General features: G+C 39.4%; 1 protein-coding gene across 3 annotated transcripts in view; it reads right to left on the bottom strand.

The window, feature by feature from the left end:
• The window catches only part of A1CF (APOBEC1 complementation factor), a 48,432-nt gene that overhangs the window by 8,780 nt on the left and 15,024 nt on the right, over positions 1 to 24,628 (bottom strand). For all 3 annotated transcript variants that reach the window (XM_060125899.1, XM_060125900.1, XM_060125901.1), the window contains 6 exons: positions 22,384 to 22,518; positions 20,452 to 20,582; positions 15,302 to 15,540; positions 8,827 to 8,991; positions 5,735 to 5,832; positions 1,015 to 1,288 (listed from right to left, as the gene is read on the bottom strand). In XM_060125899.1, the coding sequence (XP_059981882.1) occupies positions 1,015 to 1,288; positions 5,735 to 5,832; positions 8,827 to 8,991; positions 15,302 to 15,540; positions 20,452 to 20,582; positions 22,384 to 22,518 (1,042 nt within the window). The remainder of the gene's footprint in view (positions 1 to 1,014; positions 1,289 to 5,734; positions 5,833 to 8,826; positions 8,992 to 15,301; positions 15,541 to 20,451; positions 20,583 to 22,383; positions 22,519 to 24,628) is intronic.

Below are 24,628 nucleotides of genomic sequence, written 5' to 3'. Positions count from 1 at the left end.
TAGAGTTCCTAGGATGGTCAATTCAGTTCTCCTGAAAAATAGTAAAACACAGTAAGATAATTGTTTTCACAGTAATCTGGACATGCCCCTTTGCTTCTAGTCAAACCCAAGAATAGAATTAAGTACACAGTTGGCTGTTGAATTGCTCAGACTGGTGTCATATTTGGCAGACAGATCTGAGATTCTGTAGGCATTGGTTCCTAGCAGAACCACTCTGAAGGATCCCATTAGGCAGAGACAAAACAGTTTCTTGAAAATAAAACATGCTTTCCTTATCTTTTACATTTTTTGAAATAACTGAGCTCAGAAAACTGCTTGAACATTAGGAATTCTGACAGGATTCAGCAGGAAAACGTGTTGTTTGGCAGTAAGATTGAGGTCGCGTTTTTTTTGGTTTTTTTTTCTATTTGGACTTTACTATTTGTTTCCTGATATCCTGGAGAAACAAGTTGATTTCCTTAGTAATGTGGCTTTTTAGAAGGCATAGCACATATTTCTTGGGGGATATCAGATGAGAGCATCTCATATATCTGTTAAATATATTTATGATGAATTGTGATTTATATATGGATGTGATGGCACTGACTCACCATCCAATACTCATGTGTCTTGATATTTGAGGTAACTGGTTTCCACTGAACCATACTGCTCTCAGTTGGAAGTTTTGTAATGAGTCACATATGACTCCAATATGGTAGTACAGTGATAAGGAAGAAACTAATAATTGTAGACCCGAGTTCTGGTTTGTACACATTTTACGGGCCCATGCAAAGATCAAATGTGTACATCAGACTCATTTATACTATGTTCCGACCAAGTTTTTTCAATAACCAGTTGTAATGTGAAAAAAGATTCATATGGAAGGAAAACTATTGATATAATATTTGATTTTCAATAAACAATTTTCCAGTTCTTGTCTCCCAGTGGACCCGTCCAATTTGTCTAAGGCTATTGCAATACAAAGCATTTGAAATCACAGAGTTTTTTTCTAAGGCAAGAGCTGATTAATGTTACCTCTAACAGAAGGGGCTCTGATAATGGCCCTGTTGCCAAGATGTCCTTTGGTGGCTGGGAAATGAAGGCTGGGAATTGCTGTGTAGGCCTGGGGGGCATAGAAGACAGGAGCTCCAAGGTAGGCTGTGGTGGGATCATAAACATGGCCCAAGGAGTAGGTGTACTCTCCCTGAAGCATGGTGCCCCTTCCACCTGTTCCTCGGGTGTACCTAACATAACTATCCTTGTCCACTGGTTTGGCTAGGGTCACTTCGATGGGGGACCCATCCAGCACCTGTTTTAGACAGCAAGGAAAAAGCAATGTGAAAAGATATGAAGACAGCCAGGTGTGACTGAGCCCTAGTAACACGTCTCCTTCTAAGTGTTAGTCTAGTTTGCTGCTGTGTTTACTGACTGTTTCACTTATATGTGTGAATGGAAAATACTGCCTCTCATATCAGTAAACAAAGGATGTTGCAGCCATTGAGCCATCACATTACATACTCCCCCAACGGTGATCCTGAGGAAACTCAGGATGTGAAAACACAGGATACTGGCCCCAGAGCGCTGAGGTGCATATCAAAGGAATGATTTCAATGAGCACAGACTCTTGCATCTTCCTATACATAGAAAGTGCTAAATTCCTTAACTTGAGATATCTGGCTTTCTTTAACTAACAGTAATCTTTTGGTGTTCCAACCACCTGGTCTTCGTTGCAAAAACTCCTACATATCCTGGCTCTTCTCTTCCCTCTTCGGAGCAATCCCTTAGAGCTATCTGAGAGGCTGTCTCCTGGGCGCGCAGTCCTCAGAATATCCACAGAATAAGACGTAATTCTCAACTTTCAGATTGTGCACTTCTTCCATTGACATATGTATCTTACCTTTTCATAGGTTCTTGTTCTGTGCGCCAGCTGAGTTTCCCTGAGTGGTTTGTTGGTAAATTGCACATAATCTAGCAGCAGGTGTGACAGTGAAAAATTGGCCACTGTATTGACATATTAGTTACAAATGTATTAAGTGAATACAGTTACTGAGACAGAGAATTATGTAATATTTATATGTGATATATATTTTTAATTATCTATTTATATAATTATTCTAAGAAATTTTAGGTTAATTATGGATGGAATATAATCTCCAGTACCTAGCACAGTGTAATGAAGATAAAAGGAAACCAATAAAAGATCTTACCAATTGTTAACACCTTGGCATGGGCAGCATATCAGGCCTTTCCAGCTGCCGGCCAGGTACGTGTCTTACTTCTTGGTGCAGTTACGCAATAGGTGAATTTTTACTGGAAGAGAAGTGAGGCTTAAAAGTGGGGCCCTACTTAAGAAAGAGGAATCATTGAGGGTACTGCATTGTCCCCTGTAGGCGCTTCCTTATGAAGCAACCTTTTGATCTGCTGAACAGCTGGGAACTAACAAACAGGGATGGCAGGGCAGTACTGAAGTTTCTCAAGTCAGGCACTACTTAAAACTTGTCCTCAAGAATTGTTGAAGTGTTGTTTTTCTGACACATGTTTCTGACATTTTGTAACCAGATCCAGATACTGAAGATAATGGCTGTGTGTGCATCTACAAGTGGGACTTGCTTTTACGTGCTGCTTGCATACACAAAAGATGAAGATAGCTCTCAACAGATACTTGATAGATGGGTGAATTTCCTATCAAAGGGACAAGGTGTTTTGAGGAAACAGTTGGTGGCTCCTTTCAAATAAGAATGTCATTTGTTATAAAGAAAAGAAGTGATGTAAAGCGTTCCTGCAAAAACTCCCTTTCACGGCAGCTCATGATTTCGTGAGTGATTCAGTGGCTCCTGCATCACTGAGGTCCGCTGGACAAAATCTGTGCTTTATGGTCATCCTGGTCATTTTGGTCCGCCTCCCGTTCCTAGTTACATGTATCTAGCCTACTTTTTAGTAGCGGGAGTCAGTATCAAATACGTTAGATGGACCACATGGAGAGATAGAATTCAGCTCATACTCAACTCTATTATATTGATGTTGATGTAATTAGAAGAAACAGACTTGGAGTATTAAAGAAATGGGGTGACCTTGGATGTAATTCTTTGTCTTCGGTCCTGTCTTGAGGAAGATAAGATACCCAGATAGGTCTCTGCTTATAGGAACTTCCATATCAAGAGATGTTTTTAATATTTTAACTGCAAAGTCAAATTTCTTACTGTAATAGAGTCTGTTCTGCATTACTCTGCCCCTCTAACCGTGTTTTAAACCCAGTACTGTATTTCACTTATTTGGTTTAGACGTTTCAAGATCTAGGACAATATCTTATTAACCTGTATAGCCACAAGCCCAGCAAAATTTCTCTCACGTCGTAGACATTCACAAGTATTTACAGAATAAGAGAATAATCATGTGCAAACTTCAATTCATCACCTTTCTTTCCAAATAGTTTTCTCTTCTTGACTTCCCTATCAGCCTTCTTCTGGTCTCGTATATTGAAAACCTATAATGACTCATCTTTATTTCTCACTGCTATATACAATCAGTTGCTTGATCCTTTGAATTCACCCCCGCATAGTCTTGTATAGAGATCTCTCCTACATTCCATTCCCACCCTTATTCAAGCCCTTATTTCTTCCCATTTGAGCGACTATAATAGTTTTTTAACTAGTTCCAATTACATCTCTCATTCTACTCTATGAAACTTCAATTCTTAAGAGGTTAATTTCCCTAAATTGTTAACATGATCATTACTCCACTGCACAAAAAAAATTCAAAGCCTCACCTTGTCTAATAAATTAAATATAAATATCCATATGTATACTTAAAAACCTTCATAGTTCCTAGGCAAACTTACTTCTGATTTTCCCATACCACATTATAGTTAAATATTATTATAGTATTTAGTATATATATTTATAATTACACTGAATATGTATTTAACTACATAATACATGTATACATTGCTATAAAAATATCTAGCTCTAAATATATTAGCTGCAAAAATTGGAAACAATTTGAATACTTTTCCATTGTGATTATTCCAATGTAATTATTTAGCATTTAATTTATGATGATCCCTTCTCAGTAACCATCATATGTCCCTCAAGAATGTTTTCAAATTGAGAAACTAATCTACAAACTGTTATCAAAGTAATAACATTGTTTTGATAATAAATATAATCATCAATGAAGAAGAAATAATGTTTTGCTTCATAGATATGCAATTAAATATACATTAATTTTTGAGCTGCAGTTTTCCTTTTGTGTTTTGGAGTCAGTACTTCCCCCACCCCCCCCCAGGATTCAAACACTTCTGTAGGCTCATAAGCCCAGGCCCCACTGTGTCTGAAGGGCCTGTGCTGGGAGACCATAATTTGCCCTCCAGATCCACTTCCCACTGGTCTCCAGTCTCCCAGCTCCGGGAGGGTGTTCTGCATGGCATCCTCTTCAGAGTCCTGGGCTTTCTGGATTTTGATTGGATTTGGCCAATGGAGAGGCCTGGCAGGAGGTTGGAGGGAGAGAAAACAGTGAGTTCAAGCTATTTCTTCTCTTGCCTCCCTCTCTGAGAGGTCGCCTTGGCCTGGACGTGTCCACTGGCCAAAGTTCATTACTTTTCTCAGAGACCTGCTCTTTAGAATCCTGTCTCCTTTAGATTTCCTGTTCCTTCTGTAGCCCCTTGTCCCCTTGGGTTCAGGAGTGGGTGAGCCCCAGTTTCCTGCACTGTCTCTTTTAATTCCCCTACCCCACACTCACATGTTTGTAATTAGTCCCTTTGCCAACTGTCTCCTGTTAGGACTGACTGATGCAAGGTCCGGCAGGTGAAACAGCCCTATGTGCATTAGGTTCGTAGCAAAGCAATCTACTTTTACTGTCTCCAATCGTATCTTGCTCTTTCCAAATTCTGTGCCTCTGTCTGAGACTACCTCTCCTTTTCCGTGTTTTTTCTTTTGGAATTCTGCCCAACTCTCATGGCTTCTCTTAAATATTATCTTCTCATATCCATGAAGATTTTCTGATTCTTTATGACCCACTCCTCTTTCCTTTCAACATTCTCACCACTTCTTTTTTTTTTTTTTTTTCCTAAAAAAAACTTTTATCTGGCTGGACTTTGCAAAAGTTCTGCATACTTGTCTTAATCTTCCAGGTGACTTTTAACCCTTTGATAAACATCTTTGGTTTGATCCTTTTTGTATCCCAACATTATTTAGCATGATAAGTGGTCCACAAAAGCCTTTTAATGTTTATTGGAGTAATAAGTAAATATTATATTGGTTTCTATATACAAATCAGAAGTAAGGATATAGTATCTGAGTTTTCCCCAAACCTTACTCTTGGCAAGGTGAAGAGATTCCAAGGCTTCCAGAGTTTGGAAGATCAAACTCTGAGGGCAAAATGATAACCTTGACATCTTTTTAGATTATCAGCCTCCAAAATCCTGCACTACGAAGGTGATAGTTTCTTTGAAATAGAGAAAACTGAATTGGGAAAAACACCTCGGGATAATCCACTCCAACTCTCTCTTTGTAAAGAAATTGAGGGCCAATGACATGCCCAAATCAGCCAAAATTAGAGATAGAATTGGACATATGAGCCACATCTCCATTGTATTTTCCATCACTTCTCTTTTGTTCATCTTAGATGGATTGAGACAGCCATGTCAGAGATGGAGGAAGGCTGAGTAAGAAGGACTTGCAGGACTGTTCCCTTGAATAAAACTTCCACACCAAACTTTGATGGAACCTGTACATATTTTTTCTTTGTCCTACATTACCTTCCCATTTAAAGCTTTCATAGCCTCCACCGCATCTTCTCTGTTAGTGAAGTGCACGAAAGCATAGTCTCGGATTTTCTTTACCCTCTCCACAGCACCTGGAAGCAGATTGAAAGTAGCCCCATTAGCAAACCTGAGATAGCATTGAACATGATATATTTAAGCATTTGGCTTCCAAGAATATTTTATCCTTTTTTTTTGGAGACTCTATTTAAGTAAGGAGGTCATTGAAAATATTTCCTGTGTCCAGGTTTAAAATTCTGCACATTCAACAGAATATTTTTTTCTAATTTTTAAATAATACTTATATTCTGCCTATTATAATTAGTTGTGGATTTGTGTTTCCACTTCCTAGATTATAAGATCTTTGAGGGTAGGAACGGTATCTTGTTTTGTATATTATATAATATAAAAGATAGTAACTTATACATGGTAAAATATTATTGAGTTGAATTCAATTATTGGTCATATTATAAATATATATTTAGGTAATTACCTTTTAAATTTTATGGCTTTTTCCCCAGAAAAATACCTTGTCTCTTTTGATTTATATAATAAAAAGTGTTAGAGTTAGGAGAGACTTTAGTAATAATTTAATTTTTAATTCATTTTACCTTAATCTATTTATTTTTAACTTAATGATTTGGAATGTAAGGTTCTGATAAGGTATGCGAGATTTATGAGTTCACATAGCTAGGAACTAGAACTCAGATCTCCCATCTGCTTATCTCAAACTCTCTTGATCAAAACAAACAAACAAAAAATAGTTTGTGAAAGAACATCTGAAAACCAAGATAGTTCCTTATGATGCTGTTCATAATATCTAAAAGTTGGAAACAATGTAGATATCTACTAATTCTACCTTGAGGTATCTCTTTTACAGAAGCATTCACACATATGCAAAAAGATCATGCATAGAGGTATTAATTATACGTCAGTTGAAATAGCAAAAATAAAACAATGAACAATGTCCAATTTCATGAGAGAGATTAAATTTGGTATATTCTTTTTTTTTTTTTTTTTTTGCGGTACACGGGCCTCTCACTGTTGTGGCCTCTCTCGTTGCGGAGCACGCACTCCGGATGCGCAGGCTCAGTGGCCATGGCTCACGGGCCCAGCCGCTCCGTGGCATGTGGGATCTTTCCAGACCGGGGCACGAACCCATGTCCCCTGCATCGGCAGGCGGACTCTCAACCACTGCGCCACCAGGGAAGCCCTATTCTTATTAAATAGCACTAAGGAGTCTTTAAAGAGAACAAATAGACCTATGTATACATGGAAAGATTCAGAGCCTGTTGTTAAATTTAAAAATTTACAAAATAATAAGTATAATATCATAGCATTTATGTTTTTAAAAATCCCAACTGGCATACATGTGCACATAAATATGAATACACACACACACACAGAAAGAGAACTGGAAGGACAAATATCAGACCATTAGTAGGGGTTACTTCAGGAATGGGGAGAAGAGTTGGGGAGAAGACAGGGGACTTTGATATTTTAATTTATATTCTCCAGTATTCTACAAATATTAACAAGGCTTATTTATATTATTCGTGTAATAAAAAAATAACAAATCAAACTATCCTATTTTTATGTAGAGGGATTGCTGAATATGTTGATGGTCATGTGTAAAAATAAAGTTCTACTGAGATGGTTGACCTTTATATTTTACATTTTATTATGAAATGTTGCTTACTCAATTTTAAAAATAGAACTTTTGCCTAGAGTGAAGGTAAGATGGAAACTTGTTTAACATTAACCTGTTAGTTTAGCATGTAAATTACCACCTTTTAGTTATAGTCTTGGGTATATCTTGAGAGAACAGGTTTTCTTCTATCTTTAGTTTCCCGAGACATCCTAGGATGGGACCCCATGCCAGGGAGGACCAGAAGAGAGGAGAGAAGTCCTCCTTTTCCCCTCTCCCTGTCAAAGTTCAGTTATCTATCCTCTTAGGTTCAAGGTCACAAAGGCAATTAGGTTTCTATTCTATCATGTGGTTCAATGGCTATAAACTGTCTTCCTTTGCAATAATAGTAGGGTCCTAATGGAAGGATAATTTAAAAATATTGCAGTACTTCTCTTCTCTCACCCCTCAGCATTCAACCCATGACTTCTTATGATAGTGGTTGTACAGAGCAAAATGGTCTGGCTAAGCTGAAAATAAATAAAGGTATTTGAGACCATGAATCATGAGACATGTGATTAACCGAACTTCTAACCTGGTCCCTTTATTCCTTCAGTGTCAAGTGGGGTAATTAGTGTGACTTAACCTTATGGCTTATCTTGGAAATTAAGTAAAATGTGGGCCAATGAGGACCTTTACCTTTCCAGTGTTTGCCCCATTCATCCTCCAGTGCCATCCTCCACCCAGGCTCCACTGTTAGCTCCCAGAGGCATTTTGGTATTGTCTTTACCCTAGATCCTACCTAGTGTTTTGTACACAGGGGCTGTAACCGAGTAGGGCCCTCTGGGGCCCCCAGGCACTGAAACCGAGTGGGACCTGGGCACAGAGGATGAGCAAATATTATCAGTCAATTCACACTCCAACTCCTATCATTCACATTAGTTAGGTGGCACTTCAGATGATAATGGATTTTGATGTTCTCAAATTCTGCTTGTAGATATTGAAATCAGCTTGCATTTTTGAACAGTAATGTCCAGCCACACATGCTTTTGGAAATCTTTTTTTTTTCTTTAACTTTATTTTATTTATTTATTTTTGGCTGTGTTGGGTTTTTGTTGCTGTGCGCGGGCTTTCTCTAGTTGCGGCTAGCAGGGGCTACTCTTTGTTGGGGTGCACGGACTTCTCACTGCAGTGGCTTTTCTTGTTGCGGAGCATGGGCTCTAGGCACACGGGCTTCAGTAGTTATGGCATGTGGGCTCAGTAGTTGTGGCACACAGGCTCAGTAGTTGTGGCGCATGGGTTTAGTTGCTCTGCAGCACATGGGATATTCCCAGACCAGGGATAGAACCCGTGTCCCCTGCATCGGCAGGCGGACTCCCAACCACTGCGCCACCAGGGAAGCCCAAGCATAAGTGTTTTTAAAGTATGTTTTGAAAAAGTAATGTTGTCTGGTATGTCCTACCTGGTTTAATATTGTTGAATTCTTTCTCAATCATCTCTTCAGAGGTAGACAGCATTAGGTTTCTTACATATAGGATTTTCACGGAAGACATTGTGTCTTCATCAACTTCTACTTCTGGTTCTGCCCAGTCTACTGCAATAGGATGTCCCCATAACTGAATTCTTCCTGTTGAGAAAGATGACAAGTACGATTAATTATATAGAAATTAGGACATCATCTCAGTTCATACTAATGGACTTTTAAATTGAACCTTGAGGTCTTGATTGAGCAAGAAGACTAATATTAAAAGAGGTGATTATTGATTTTAAGAGACATTTCAAATAAGACCTGGCTAGATGGGAGTTCTGTATGACAAGAGGCTTATTATAATGATAGGGTATAAACGGAACTCGAACGTGGTTTAGGAAAAGAATGGATTTAGGGCTCAGACATAGAGTCTAGCTTCCTGAAGCATTAGAAAGGTCATTAGGAAGTATATCTGCTGCGGTTGGAATCTGAGTGATTAGGTACCACCACTGGGCCGTCCAAAAATGGTGCATGTGAAGGGTGGGTAGGGCTCAGGTACCCCTAGTTTGTTTTCGGTCGCTTACACTCACTCGGTCAGAGCTCTGATCAAATATATTCCCTCCTAATTCTCGCTTTGTCAGAACATAGACAACTCAGAAATCTGGAGAAAAAGTTATTATTATTTTCCAAATTAAGACAAAGAGCAATGAAGAGTCTATGATGGGAAATTGAACTCATCTTGAAAGGGTAGCTGTTATCCATGACTACATATATATTTATATTCCTATATAACTGCAATTTATTGAGTGTCTTGCACTCCACTGTGTGTTTCTCATATTCTCTCAGTCATAGTAACTCTGTGGGGAGGGGAATGACTTTACCAATTTTACAGAAGAGGAAATGAGCTTTTGAGAGGATACCTTACCCAGATCTATTTCACTTCTCCACTGCTCCCTTTTGTTTTTTGTTACTCAACCCCTGTACCCCTCCCTACACAGTACAGATCCATGTTGAAGTGATGAGAGGAGGGTGAGGGTCAACTCAATTTCTTAATTTGATTGGAAATGTTTAAATATTACACAAGAGGCAAGTATTTTTAATCAAAATGCATCTTTTTATTCCTTAAAAAACAGTCAGTTGGGGCTTCCCTGGTGGCGCAGTGGTTGAGAGTCCACCTGCTGATGCAGGGGACATGGGTTCGTGCCCCGGTCCGGAAAGATCCCACATGCCGCGGAGCGGCTGGGCCCGTGAGCCATGGCCACTGAGCCTGCGCGTCCGGAGCCTGTGCTCCGCAACGGGAGAGGCCACAACAGTGAGAGGCCCGTGTACCGCAAAAAACAAACAAACAAACAAAAACCAGTCAGTGAAAGCATCTGTGGCACTGACATTCTAAAACTCAAACAAAGGATAGATGCATCCTAATGAGTTAGCGAATCCCAGTGAGTTAGCGGGAGGCTGGCTCCTGCTATCCCAGTTGGCTGGCTACCTTGTTCTGCCTTGTAGCCCAGCCGATAGTTTTCTCCATCACTCTTTTCCCCCTCCTTTCCACTCCCCTTCTACATCTCCTTTCCTTTTTATTCCATTCCCTTCCTTTCTATGCTTTACATAGACTTTACTAAGGGTCTTATCCCAAAAACCCTAAGGTTCCCAGGTGACTCTGGTTTCCGTAGCTCAGTGGTTCTCAATCTTGGCCCCACAGTAGAAGAGCTTACAAAAATATGGATTCCACTGTGTGTGCTGGACTCAGGTCCTTTCTACCTGCAAGAATAGACTGTTAAATTTTCAGAATTTTGTGAGTCAATTGATGTCACCTTGGTGGCTTGAAATGAACCACAGTGGGAGCGTTAACAGTATAGAAATCCAAAAATATTACAAATCAGTGCTTTTGATTTTCCCCTGGGAATCGTCTCATCACTGATCTCTGGACCCTCTTTTCCAATTCTGATTTAAGTGGTCTAGGCCTCAGGATTTTGAAAAGCACCTCAGTTAATTCAGCCAAAATTGAGAACACTGTTCTAGCCCATTGGCTTTTGCCTTTCCAGACTGGGACCACGGTAAGTCATTCACAGGCCTGAAGATGTGGAAAAGGTTAAAGTGGATAGAAGTGAGAGGAGGTGCAGGGAGCAGTGATTTCCATAAACATCCCTGTGAAAGTCAGTGTTGGAAAGTGATTTGTGAACTTGAGCTTTGAAGTCAGACAAGTTCAAATATCAGATTAATGATCCTGGCTAGGAAACAATCTTTCTAAGCATCAGTTTCCTCATCTGTAAAATGGGGCTAATAAAAGTACCTGCTTCTCAGGGTTGTTGTGAAGACAAAAGAAGGTGATGCATTAACGCCTATATGAGGAATCTAGGAAAATGCTACAGATGAACCTATATGCAAAGCAGAAATAGAGACATAGACGTAGAGCACAAATGTATGGACACAAAACGGGGAAAAGGGGGGTGGGATGAACTGGGAGATTGGGATTGACATATATACACTACTATGTGTAAAATAGATAGCTAATGAGAACCTACTGTACAGCACAGGGAACTCTACTCTGTGCTCTGTGGTGATTTAAATGGGAAGGAAATCCGAAAAGGAGGGGATATAGGTATACATATAGCTAATTCACTTTGCTGTACAGCAGAAACTAACACAACATTGTAAAGCAACTATACGGCAATAAAAATTTTTAAAAACCCACCTATTTAAAACTTTAAAAAAAAGGGACTTAATTTATCGCTTTTAGATGATAATTCAATAATGTACATTCCTCTTGAGTATTTTTGATCTATTTTTTGGGAAGTATAGTTTCCTCAGAATATGCGTTCTTTGTGTCCAATGTGAATAGTGTCACTCACTCAAATTAGGTATGATTTTTTTTAGAACTTTGTCATTTAGAAGAAAGCAAATTACATTGTAGACGCAATAAATGTTTCCATACTGAGTGGTTCCCCAGGTGTTGCTATTTACTTCCCATGCAGGTGAGTGGCTAGTGTCATTAGCTGATAGATTTAGCAGTGGATCACAAAATTTGGCTACACAACAGAATTATCTGGAAAACTTAAAATATCAGTGCTCCAACGCCGCCCCCCAGAGAAGCAGATTCAATTGATTAGAGGTTGATTTGGGCACTGGTATTGTTTAAAAACCTCTTCAGATGATTCAAATTTGTAGCCCACCATGGGCCACCCTTGATTTAGATGATCAGATCTCAAACTTGTGGTCTCAGGGGCAGTTGCATCCTGGGAACTTGTTATAAATGCAAATGATCAGACCCCATACCACACCTACTGAATCAGGAGCTCTGGGGTTGGGGGCCCCAACAATCTATGCCTTAACAAGCCCTCCAGGTGATTCTGATGGAGGTTAAGATTGCAAACCACTGTTGCAACTTTTTTTCAGAGTACCTTAGAATGCTTTGATAATGCCTGAACTGGATGCATCAACTTTGTTCTACGTACACCTCAGTAAAGATGCAATGTCAAGCGGGAGCTTCCACTGTTGGAGAAGGTAGGTGGTGGGAGGCAATATACCACTTTAGACCACAATTTTCTCTCTGTCTTCAAGTCTGGATCAATTAAGAAGGAAAAGCTTCTTGTGGTCCTTGCTTATCACGTTTCTTAAAGCTCTCCTTGTCCATTCAAACTGGGGTCTCCAGAGGATTGCCCATTACTGAAATCCTGTGTTGTTGCTTAATCTATGGTGAGGTCATAGGTAGATGTCCAAATGGGTAATAGATTTTACTCTCAGGCTTCAGTAGAAAGGAAGCAGTTTGCTCTGGCTGGCTTACTCACCGCCTCTTGTTAATCTGCTGATGAGGCAGTCTGACTGAACTCCAGCGGACTGAAACTCAACCAGCTGAGGCCAACTTAAAGGGCAACAAGCAAAGTGGGCGGGGCTGCCTCACATCATGATGAGGAAGAGAAAATGCCTGGGGAGAGTGAGGCAGCCTATATATTGCTGCGTCCTGGCCAGAGCATCCGTAGGGAGAACTCAGGATCTTGGGTGGAAGCATAACACGGTGCTTGAGAATTCTTGCCGCCTAGCTGCTCAGCCTTGCCCGGCCTAGTCAGTTCAACTCAGGTAAAGAGAAGCTCTTTCTGTGGGTCAGTGTGCTGTTTTCTTTGAAGAAGGGAAGCTGACAGGAAGTTTTAATTCCCTAGGAACACTGATTGTCCGGCTGCTGAAAACTCTCTCTCCCATTTTGGACCCTCTTTCACTGCCATCCTCCCCCATCCCCCAAATGATTGTACGTATTTGTTTTTACAGGTAATGAAGGAGGAAAATGATTAATGTGGGGTGGAATAGTGGAAGCTGGTTTCTCAGTGAAGTGGTGGCTAAGCTGGGGCTTTGAATGCCGTGAGTCAGTAGAGACGGGGAGGGGCAGGTCATTTTAGGAGGGGATACAGCCTTCGAAATAAAGGATACAAAAAACGAGCATGGTGTTGTCTAGGCCACTGAGTTTGTCCTGATAGAAAGGAGGGTGTTTATCGTGAAAAAGAAGGTCCAAATTGTTTGAAAAGAACTGGGGCCCCGAGTGAAAGGCCTTGAATGACGAGCTCAGAGGTTTATGCTTTATCTCATATGCAGCAGCAAGTTGGTGAATATTTTTGAACTAATGAGTGAGTGACATCGTTCAGCCTCTTAACAAGGAGAGACTGAATTTCTACTATTTGGAAGAACTTGTGGAAAGGATGATATGTTATTTTAGGAACACTACTCTGGTGGTAATGTTTAGGATGGAGTAGGTGGGGGAGGTGGGGGGCTAGGGGCATCAAAGAGAAAGCAGAGCTGGGAGAATACTTAGGAGACCTTGAAAAAAAATAATCCAAGGTTGGGAATATATGTGTTTAGCCTACAGTGATGACCTGAGAACAAGATGGATAGGAGGCACTTTTCGAAGGCAGAATTGTTGATGTTGAAGAGGACAGCAAAATATTAAGTTCAGGTCACTGAGAGGCTAGGTAAGCAGCGTGGGGAGTTCTAGTGATTCTATGCACCTGTGAGTCAGGCGACTTGACCGCTTGGGTAGTGAAGAAGTAGTGAATGGAAGCTTCCCCATTAAAAATATCCACCTCAGATCAAAACATTTTTACTGTCAAAATTTTAAGTATTGATTTCATCTTCCCTAGTCTTTGCAAAATTTCTCTTTCCTATGTTTTATAGCAATACTATTACACATGTATAAAATATATTAATAATATTATATTGAATCTAAAAAATGTCCACCTCTCAATAGATTCAGCCATTTTGGGGGATATCTCGTATTTTTTCACTTTAAGCTGCCTTCATGAAAATATTATTAAAACATATTCCCCAAGCTCAGAAGCCATCTTTCAATTTTGAAAATTTCTGGAGGGCTACTCCTATTGGTTTTATTTTAAAAAATAAAAATAAATGTAGGTGTTTTTGTTGCTGTTTTGCTTTGCTTTAGATTCTGGTGACTTCCACAGTGCTTAAGAGAATCCTTGATTCCAGTGTGTTCAATATGCCGTTCTTGACATACTTATCATTTTAATATTCATTTTAATACCTTTGTGTAAGTTTGGGAAATATTTTATAACAAGCACAGGACTTTCAATAATTTTTCCTAAGTTGATCTTAGTGGGGCAGTGTCTTGGTGGAGTCTTCTAAACCCAGGAATTTATGGCTGTTGACCAAATAGGACCTACCTCGTGGTTGTAGCATCTAACTAAGGTGTCTTTCTATGGAAAGCGATTATTTCTATTACCTAAAATTAGACAAATTATTAGACACTAGGAAGTTATAATAAAAGTACGTCATTTTGGGCTTCCCTAGTGGCGCAGTGGTTGGGAGTCTGCCTGCCGATGCAGGGGACACGGGTTCCTGCCCCGGTCCGGGAGGATCCCACGTGCCGCGGAGCGGCTGGGCTCGTGGGCCATGGCTGCTGAGCCTGCGCGTCCGGAGCCTGCGCGTCAGGAGCCTGTGCTCCGCAACGGGAGAGGCCACAGCAGTGAGAGGCCCGCGTACCGCAAAAAAAAAAAAAAAAAAACACGTCATTTTAATTGTCATTGGGATAATGTATCACTTGCATATTTATTATTTCTACATTATAATGGATAACATATACCCTATTTCTAATAAGCCTGATAACAAAAACTATATACAAAGATAACTGTTGACTGATAAATTTACTTTTAAGGAGATTCTTCAGTTTAAAGATTCAGTATAGGGTTGCTATAACTTCAAGTTCTGGATTTCTCCTGTGCAATATACATTGGATTTAATGCACGAAGTGAATAGTTTTCAGAACCCAATCTGTGAAAACTTCAGGGAACTGAATCAACTGTGAGATAAATAAGAAAGACCGAGAGTTTAAAAAATGTAACATAACCAGAGATAAAGAGCAAAAACAAACCCGAACAACAGGCTTCTGTTTCCTTTGCTAAGGAGCACAGCAGCCTGAGGCAGGCAGGACGGGAGTGGAGAAGTCTCCTCTTTGAGGAGGGGTCCTAACCTGGCAGAAGCTTCCTCCGGGCCATGGCAGCTGCCCGATGATTCTCATACTCCACGAAAGCAAAGCCCCGGTTTTTGGTTTTATCGGCAGCACTTGGGTAGACAATGACATCCACAACTCCTTCGGTGACCTTTTTCATCTCTGATGAGATCTCTTCTCTCGTTCTGGTTTTTGGGATCCCCCCAACAAATAATCGGCAGTTGTCCACGCTGGCACAAACCCCTAACAGACGCCCATTTCTGCGAAAACAGCAGGGGTTTTGATTGGGGCGAGTCCTTGCTTGATTAAGGTTTAAGACGGAAAATGAAAATATATATTGAAATTGAAAATATCAGGCCGGGACCTGATACGGCCTGTGGATATGGGACGTTTGGTCGTCTTAGTGTTTAAGCTGGTTTTGGAAAGTGGTAGCTGCTTTTGAGACACTGGAAGTTCTGTCAACCTTGGTTCTGCATGTTTAAAGGAAAAAGATAGTTGAAACTGAGTTGCGTCTGCTGTCTTTAGAGTATATGTAGATTCACTAGTTATTGTGAATCCTCGACACTCCCTAATACATCGTCAATCCTGAGGTCTTTACACCTGGCTCAATGTACTCTTGTATCCTGCCCTGGAGGTGTCTGAGGTTGCAACCCCTGGTGCTCCCTTTTTTTCCAACCAAATAGAGAAGCTATTCTGACATGATCATTATTAAACATAGTCCCTTATACAGAACAGAGTTTCACATATTATTTGGCCGACACAAGGAGCCCGTGAGATGGGCAGAATAGGTATTGTTTCCATTTTACAGTTGAAGAGCTTGAGACTCCAAGATATTAAGTGACTTGCTTAAGATTTTGTGGATTTTGAGAGTTAAAATTGGCCTCTGGATTCAGTTTAATCCCTGTTTCTTCCACCGTGCAGTGTTGCTTATCAGCCAGTTGGTGGATACCTTCGTTGGCAAGGTGTAGGTTGGTTCAGCTTTTCTGGGGGACATGTGGGAAAATGTATCAAAAGTCTTAGGTGTGCGTAACCTTTGGCCAAATAATGCCCCTCTAGGAGAGTGTCCTTAGAAATAAAGATGAGCATCAGCATCTTTGTGTAAGGTTATTCGCTGCTACTATTTACAATAGCTCCCAAATTGGAAATGAGCAAAATAGTCCACTGTGCAGGACTGGTTTAATGTATCTCAGCTGAGGTGACTGACTCTGGGGCTGGACATTTCCTCATTGTATACCGTGGTATGTTTGTCATCCCTGGTTCTTGACCACTAAATGCCAAGTGCCACCTGTTAGGTCATCCAAGAATGCCTCTTCATCTTTCTCTATGTCCCTTAGGGGGACAATATTGCTCCTGGCTGGGATGCACTGGTATATAAAAGATGAGCGTTCATAACATAGGATGCTCTGTGATCAATAAACATAGTAACGTAGGAGAATAAACATAGTAACGTAGGAGAGTATTTGATGGTTGAAAATACCAGTTCACACTACGCTGCTGGGTTTAAAAAAAATGTAAAATGAGTATATGAGAAAGCCATTTTGATTAAAACTGTAGAAAATCTAGAAAGACTATAAAAATTCAACATGGTGATCCTCTTTAGGCAATAGGGTAATGAAGGAACGGTTTGAACTTTTATTACTGTTTTTTGGCTGTTTTTGTGTGTTGTGTTTTAGGCCATGTGACTTTTGTAATAACTCAGTTATTAAAAATGGGTAAAGTTTGCTTAACGGAAACCACTCATTCCTCCTGAATAAAAAGTGCTCAGCCAGGTGAGTGGGAGATTGCTCTGATTTCTCGGAACTAGTGGCTCTCAGCTGTGTGGCAGGTGTTCTCACCCAGGTTGCACCCTGTCCCAGTTGTCTTCTGTGCTTTGTTGAAGAACTAAGGACCGCATATCAGACATGTAACAGGTCCATCTCCGTTTGTTGAACATTGTCCTAACAATGTGTTTTTTCTGGGGGGAGGGAAGGGTCGATAAAGTGATCTTTCAGGGTTTTTTTTTTCTTTTTTAACTTAAACCTTTTGTTCCAAGATACTATTTATTTAGAAGTTTATATTTTTGATCATTCAGGGGCCGGTCAGTTACCAGTAGGGGGAGCCTGGAGCCTCCATATCCTGTTTTTAAATCTATGTGATTTGTCAGCGAATCCCAGAATTGCTTGGAGACGAAAAACTCTCTCTCAAAAGCTGAGGGCATGACTTTAATGCCGCCAGAAGCCAGGCATTTAGACGATGCTCAGTGGATATTTGATGACGAGGAGGATATGACACCTGTGGGTCTTTTCCGGCTAAGAACCTTATCTATCCCCTCAGAGACAGTGGCTAAAAACAAACCAAAGGTTTGTAACAAGAAGAGGTAACAGACAAACCTCTTCTCTACAAGAAAGGTTCTCTCTCTGACAACATCCAAGGCAGAGTGGAAGTAGGTGAGGTTGGCCCTGGGGTGTCTATTCTGCTATTTCACATTCCATTTATCCTACTTATTAAAATCCAAAGTCACTCTGTGCCTTCACCTTGCTTCTGGCATCCAACCTGAACTTTAACTGGAATTTTGGCCACCAACTTTCTCTTTCCAAATGCTTTGTCATATTTTTCCTCTTCCTTTTCTGCACCCTCCTGCCATCATCATAACCATCAGCAAACATTTATAGAGCATCTCATATGTGTCCGGCACTGAGCTTTACCTGCATTATCTATTTTTCCTAATCCCCTCCATGAGGTAGGTATATTTTTGTCTCTATTTTATAGATGAAGACATTGAAATTCACAGAGGATACTGTTACTTTTTAATGGCTTGTGTTCATTGTTCATACCCCATCTATTTTCAGAAAGTCTTGACAGGCTCCAGTGTGTAACAATGTATTAAGTAGATTCAGCGAACTTTGTTGATTCCCTACAGAAACAATTCTACATCCACCTCAACTTAAAAGCTATTTTGAGAATAACCTTTGCTATTAAGATGTTTCGTTTCTATGAAAGACCAAGGAATGGAGAATCTTCTAATTCCTGAAAACATCACTAATATATCTTAATATAGCTTTTTATAGCGCTTTCTAAAATAACAGTATATATTATTTCATACGATGGATGCTCGGAATAACTCTGTGTGATCAGGTGATAATATGAAACGGATGCTGAAAGAGGTCAAAGGATTTGTCCAAAGGAACCTGGGCTAGACCTCTGGTCTCCTGATTCTCATACCAAAAAATTTTCCATATATCAGAGCTCTTTTGGATCCATGGTGGCATGTGTGGAAGGGGAGCCTCCTTTATGTTTTTTCCAAGAATCTGTTCCAGAATCCAATCCTGGTACTGAATGTCTAGGCTACTAGTAGTTGCCAAGTCCAATCAATCTTTTCATGGCTAAGGGGCTTAAGAAAAATGACCCAGTAGTTGACTGACTACAGAATTACAAGGATAATGCAGGACTTATTTTGAACCTATAGGAAGTGAGAGAAAACTAACGACAGGAAATCTACTCTCTCTGTATTCACTTAATTTAAGATTCCCTCAGTTTTAAAGTGCATCTCTATTCCAGGAAGAAAATATAGGTGAAAGACTGCATCTCAGAATTAATGAATGTGCTAATATGTAAGAGTTCTATCACTTATTGACGTATTACTATGTTCCAAACACTAAGCTAAACATATTGAAATCTTGATAACATCCCCATAATAAACCTATGAAATAAGTATTATTATTCCCACTTTATAGATGAGGAAATTGAGGCTCAGAAAGGTCAAGTCACTTTTTGACACTCAGCTGAGGCCCATCTGACCCCAAGCTATTGCTTTTTCATCTAACACACTAATCTTTCTTCCATGTGGCCCTGGGCTTCCTTAAGAAAGGATTTATGGCAGTTCCCTCTGGTTTAGATTTTAGAACGTAGATAATTTCATGTATTGTCAATTTATAAAAACCAGTTATTGATTGTATAGGGTCAGTTATGTCCTGGAACCCTGTGCTAATCCCATGGTTTCAAATATTGCCTATATTTGGCTGACCCCCAAATTTACGTTCCAATCGTGACCATTCTCCTGACTCCAGTATCATACAATCACCTCCTCAGCAACTCCCCTGGGACGTCTAATGTGCATCTCAAATGTAAATTGTCCCAAACAGAGCTCTTCATGTTTTCCTGTTATTCTCCCAGCCTTTTCCATCTATGACACTATCACATCCACACATACTTGGACCAAAATCCTAATTTTCCTCTCTAAATTATAAATCCACTCACACTCTAAATCCAATATTTAGCCAGTCTTGTCTATTCAACCTCCAAAATATATCACACATCTGACTTCTTACCACCTTTACCACTAACCCCTTATGCAAGCACCACCGTCTCCCATCTAGTTCTAGACACAGCAGCGGCCTTTGAACTGCCTTCCCTCTTTCAGTCCTTACCCTGCTACAGTCCATTCTTCACTTAGTAGTCAGAGGAATGGAATGTTGTAAAAAAGCATGAATCTGATTAAAACCTCCTGTAATTTCCCCTTTTTTTTAGAATAAAATCCGAATTCTTAATGATGAAATATAAGACTCCCCAACTGTATTGCCTTCAACCCTCCTCTCTTTACTCTGTTCCGAAGGCTGGCTTTCTTTCTGTGCCTTTAACACATCATGCTTATTCTCATTTTGAGACCTTTGCACTTGCTGTTCGTTCTTTCTCTGAAAGGATTTTCCTCCAGGTCTGACCGTCATGGCAGATTCTTTTCATTCAAGTCTCAGATCAAATTTTACTTTCCGGAAGAGTATTTTCTTAAATACATCAAGTTAGAGTAGCAACCTCCTCATACAACTTTACCCCATTTCCTGGTTTTTATTTTTTCAAACTCTTTTAAATAATCTTATACATCCGATTGCTCACTATGAGAGTAGGAAAGTGTACCTTGATACTTCTACTATTTTCAACAGTGTCCAGCACATATTTTTGAAATGGATAAATCAATGAATTTTGCTTCTTTGAACATTTCACAGAACTTAGTCTGGCACCTTGCATAGTGATGGTTAAATAAACATTTCATTAAATTGATTTCCAAGAAAAAGAACTAACCTTTTATTTCTGATTTTGGCTATATTTTGCATATACTATATTAGATAAACTTGATGGAAGAACAGATAAAGGTACATTGTCTGATTCGCTTTTAATCTAGGAAAGATGGGTCTTACCTAATTTCATAATTATTAAGTTGTTTGATTGCATTCTTGGCTTCTTGTTTATTTGAGAATGTTACAAATGCATATCCTCTATTGTTGCCATTAAAATCCATCATCATTCTCATCTCATAAATTTTACCAATCTACAAGTAATAAGAGAGAATTCATATTTATACATTTGTACTTCCAAATGAAAACACACACACGTGCATACACAACATTTTCTGAAGTCTCTGCCGTGTTTGGCATTTGCATCCCATGTGTAATAGTTTGCATGTTTTCATGCTGGGTTGAGATCTGTTATCTGACTCATGGGCAAAGTCAGGATAAATAAAGAAAACATGTACAAGTGGCATTTCAGCTGGAGTTGCCAGAATGTATATTTTTGGCAGAGCAAGTGACCTTTCATCACACAATTATCTGCGGATTTATACGATATCTTAGGGACCAGAAAACACATTTGTCATCAGAAGTACAATTTCTTCATAGATTTGTCCTTGCCCTTTACATTGGCCTCTGAGGCCTCCATAGTTTTTATCTTTACTTGGTCATACTCACCAGTGATGTTTAAAACGAAAACCAAGAACACTCATTTGGAGCCTTGTGAAACTGACTTCTTAGGTATCTTTTCCACCTACCATGATATAAAGGTGAACATAGAAGGTGTGTTTCAGAGGATGGTCCTGGGAGCCCTGTTTTCTCCATCTGTAGGCTGAAGGTAAATGCTAGTCTTAACACAACTGATCCAGGGCCAGCACCTCCATGGTAGCAGTGTACTCACTCTATCCCTCTCACTGTAACTCCTCTGCTTTGCTTATATACTATTCCCTCCTGCTACCGCAACTGTTCTCTATAATCCAGACACAGCAATTCATTATTGCTGGCTGCTGTAAGACGGGTGGCCCACACAGACTTGAGGGACATGCGTGGGGAGAAGAGGCATCATTAAGCTACTTCTATTACGTCAGTGGTGTCTGACCCACAGGTCAGCCCCACGCCACCCCACGGTACTCAGTGATGGACACCTATTTTTTTCTGGGCTCATTAGGAAAGAGTTCAAGCATGTTTCATCTCTGCATTTCAAGTGTTTCTTGGTGCTCATTTTCATGTTCAGTATATAAGAGTCTTATAGGATTAAGTCCTTGTAATTTATGCACGTCCCAAGTGACGTTGTTTGTATAAAATTAAGAGTAGTTCTGAAACAGCTGAACTACACACACACACACACACACACACACACACACACACACACACACACACACAGCTGATTTAGGAAAAGAAATAGCTAAACTCTCATTAAATTTTCTAGGAATTTTAAACACCACGTGGTAAATTATCGAAAATGTTAATTTTGTATTTTTGTTTTAACTTTGGGTTTAGTAGCAAAACATCATTTGGAGTTCAAACTGAGGACATTTATTCCTTAATTATATAGTGACTTTGAAAAACCATGTTATCAATCTTGTTGATTGCATTCAAATTTGTGGAAGGAAATTTTATTCTGGATCAATATGTATGGGGACACGGCTGAGCCATGACATACATATTTTTTAATGTGAAAATCTTACACTTTATAAAACCATATTAACATTTCAAAGTTGAAGCAATATCTTCTTTTAGACAGGTTGTTGTGTTATTCTAGATTGATAGACCTGTTGAGTTTGCAGTAAGATGGCTATGCTAGTGGAGATGGGGGATTGAAATATAGATTAAAAAGTCATCAGCAATGGTAGTTTCAGCTGTCAGTAACAGGACAGCTGAGTCAAGGCAGTAATAATTAGGGTCCAATCACTAACAGCTGGGAAGGTTTTAACTTTGTCCATGATTGAGGAATGGTAATTGGAAAAGAAACCATCACTGACCAAGAAGAATGAGAGTGAAAGCAAGGTGAAGAGAGTAGTATTTTTTCCTTGAAAGATTAAAAAACAACATCTTTAGACTCACTTTTTCACATAATGGTATAAGTTCATCTTCAAAAAGGTCTCGGGGAAGTTTTCCAATAAAAATTTCACAGCCCCTTTCTGGGGGTGCAGCATCCCAACCAGGCGGGGGACCACCATATTTTCTTTGTCCATTTTCCTGCAAATCCCATGTGGATTGTAGGAGGGAGAGAAGAAAACAATAGAATCTTTAGTTTGAGTTCCTCAACTATTTTCAAAATCATTTCTCAATAAGGAAGATACTTATTGACAAGTAATAGTAGTGGACTGGTCAGAGGATAAAAATGGACGTCTCTTTTGTATGAATTTTTTTAAAAATATTTATTTATTTGGCTGTGCCGGGGCTTAGTTGTGGCACATGGGATCTTTAGTTGCAGTATGTGAACTCTTAGTTGTGGCATGCATGTGAGGTCTAGTTCCCTGACCGGGGATTGAACCCAGGCCCCCTGCATTGGGAGTGCGGACGCAGTCTTATCCCCTGGACCACCAGGGAAGTCCCTTTTTTGTGTGAATTTCAACACCGTGCTCTTGCTTCAGCGACTTGCTCCAGATAAGCACTGTGAAAACTTATAAAGTGCTGGACAAATATAAAGGGTTATTTTTTTGGTTTGTTATTATTTTGCCATTCAGACTCACCAATGCCTGATCGTCAAAGGATATGATTATAATTTGAATCTGGGGTTCTGATTTAATATTGAAGTCTATGAGGTTCTGGACCTGAACTACTTGGCTCCATGACCCACTAGCTGTGGGGCATTGGGCAAATTGCTTTACTTCCCCAAACCTCAGTGTTTCTCATATATTAAGTGGAGATACTATCAGCTTTTGATTAAAGGAGATAATGTATCAAATATGCATGGCACAGGTCTCGGCATGTGATATATATTCAATAGTTATTAATTCTCTTCTTGCCTCCCTGGATTGAGGCTGTTTCATGCACTGAGCATGGCAACGTAGGCCCCTAAATAGAGACATCTTGAAGGTTAACATTTGAAAGAGTGGACTGGCTAATTTTGGGGGTAACCAGTGAGGGACTTGTCTTCAAAGCTGACAAGATGGTGAAAGGTGTTTACTAATGTTGCATCTCTGTGGAGAACAATGCAGTTCTCAGTCCAAATACTGTAGCATTAGCTTCTATATATATTTTTTCCTTTGTTCTAAAAAATCCTTGGTAAATTCAATGTCCTTTTGGGGGAGGAGTAGCACTGATGCTTGTCTGCCCTGCTGTCTGTATTTTTCTGAAGGTTAATGACCTAAACATAACTTCAGGGGCCCCAAAGTAAAAGATAGGCCTAATCCACCATTATTGAGCTGAAATAATTCATTTGCTGGAGAAGAATAAATTTACTTTCCACTTAGGTATAGCCAAAGCTCTTTGTTATACTTTAAGTGATTTTTGGAGAAAGGAAAACATAAAAGACCAAATATCAGTATTATTGCTAACTTCTACAATTACTACTTTAAAAAACTTTTATACTGTAAAATGATGGATAAAACCTAGTAATGTATAAAGTAAAAAGAAAAATTCCCCAACGCATCACCCTACCCATCTGTAGAAATAGTTACTGTTAAGTTTATCTGCCTTTCCAAATATTTTTCTATGTATATTTTCAAAAGACATGTTAGTTATTTAAAGACATTGTTTTTCACGATAGTTGTTTGTCAAAAAAAAAATCAAAGTAAAGCAGCTTCTAGTTTCACTGTTAAATCTTTATATATAGTAACTTGAGACTTTCTCGGTTATTTTATAAGTGGTAGTACAAAGGCTTTTTGGATCACAGTATTTAAGTATTTAAATGATGTCTGTTATTGCAATCATTTAAAAAATTCCTACTAATTTAATCATGTTGCCTTAAGTTAAAAAGATGTCATATGGGTGTTCTACATTGCCTTGATTACTTTTTGCTTCAAGCAAGTAGGTGCTTTTCATTTTACTAAACGTTGAAATGTTTGCCTCAAGAGTTCTTGTATTTTTTCTTCCCGTATATTCTTGCAGGATTATCCAGTAGAAGAAGTGTCAGTGAAAAATCTGAGAAATAAAATGTTTTATACTTACAGGAAACAAAACAAAACAAAACGTAAGAATTCAATGAGCATATCTCAACCAAGAATTTCCTAAAAAAAGAATCATATTTTCAGAGACATATTTAAAGTTTTCTTACTTAACAAATACCTGTATAACACTTAGTATATGACAGCACTGTTCTAATTCTCAGTATCATGGGTTAAGGGCTATTACTATCCGGACC

This window comes from Lagenorhynchus albirostris, chromosome 16, assembly GCF_949774975.1.
Source record: "Lagenorhynchus albirostris chromosome 16, mLagAlb1.1, whole genome shotgun sequence".
NCBI classification, from domain to species: domain Eukaryota; kingdom Metazoa; phylum Chordata; class Mammalia; order Artiodactyla; family Delphinidae; genus Lagenorhynchus; species Lagenorhynchus albirostris.
The sequence above is the reverse complement of the archived record's forward strand: the minus strand, read 5'-3'. Positions and strand labels throughout refer to the sequence as shown.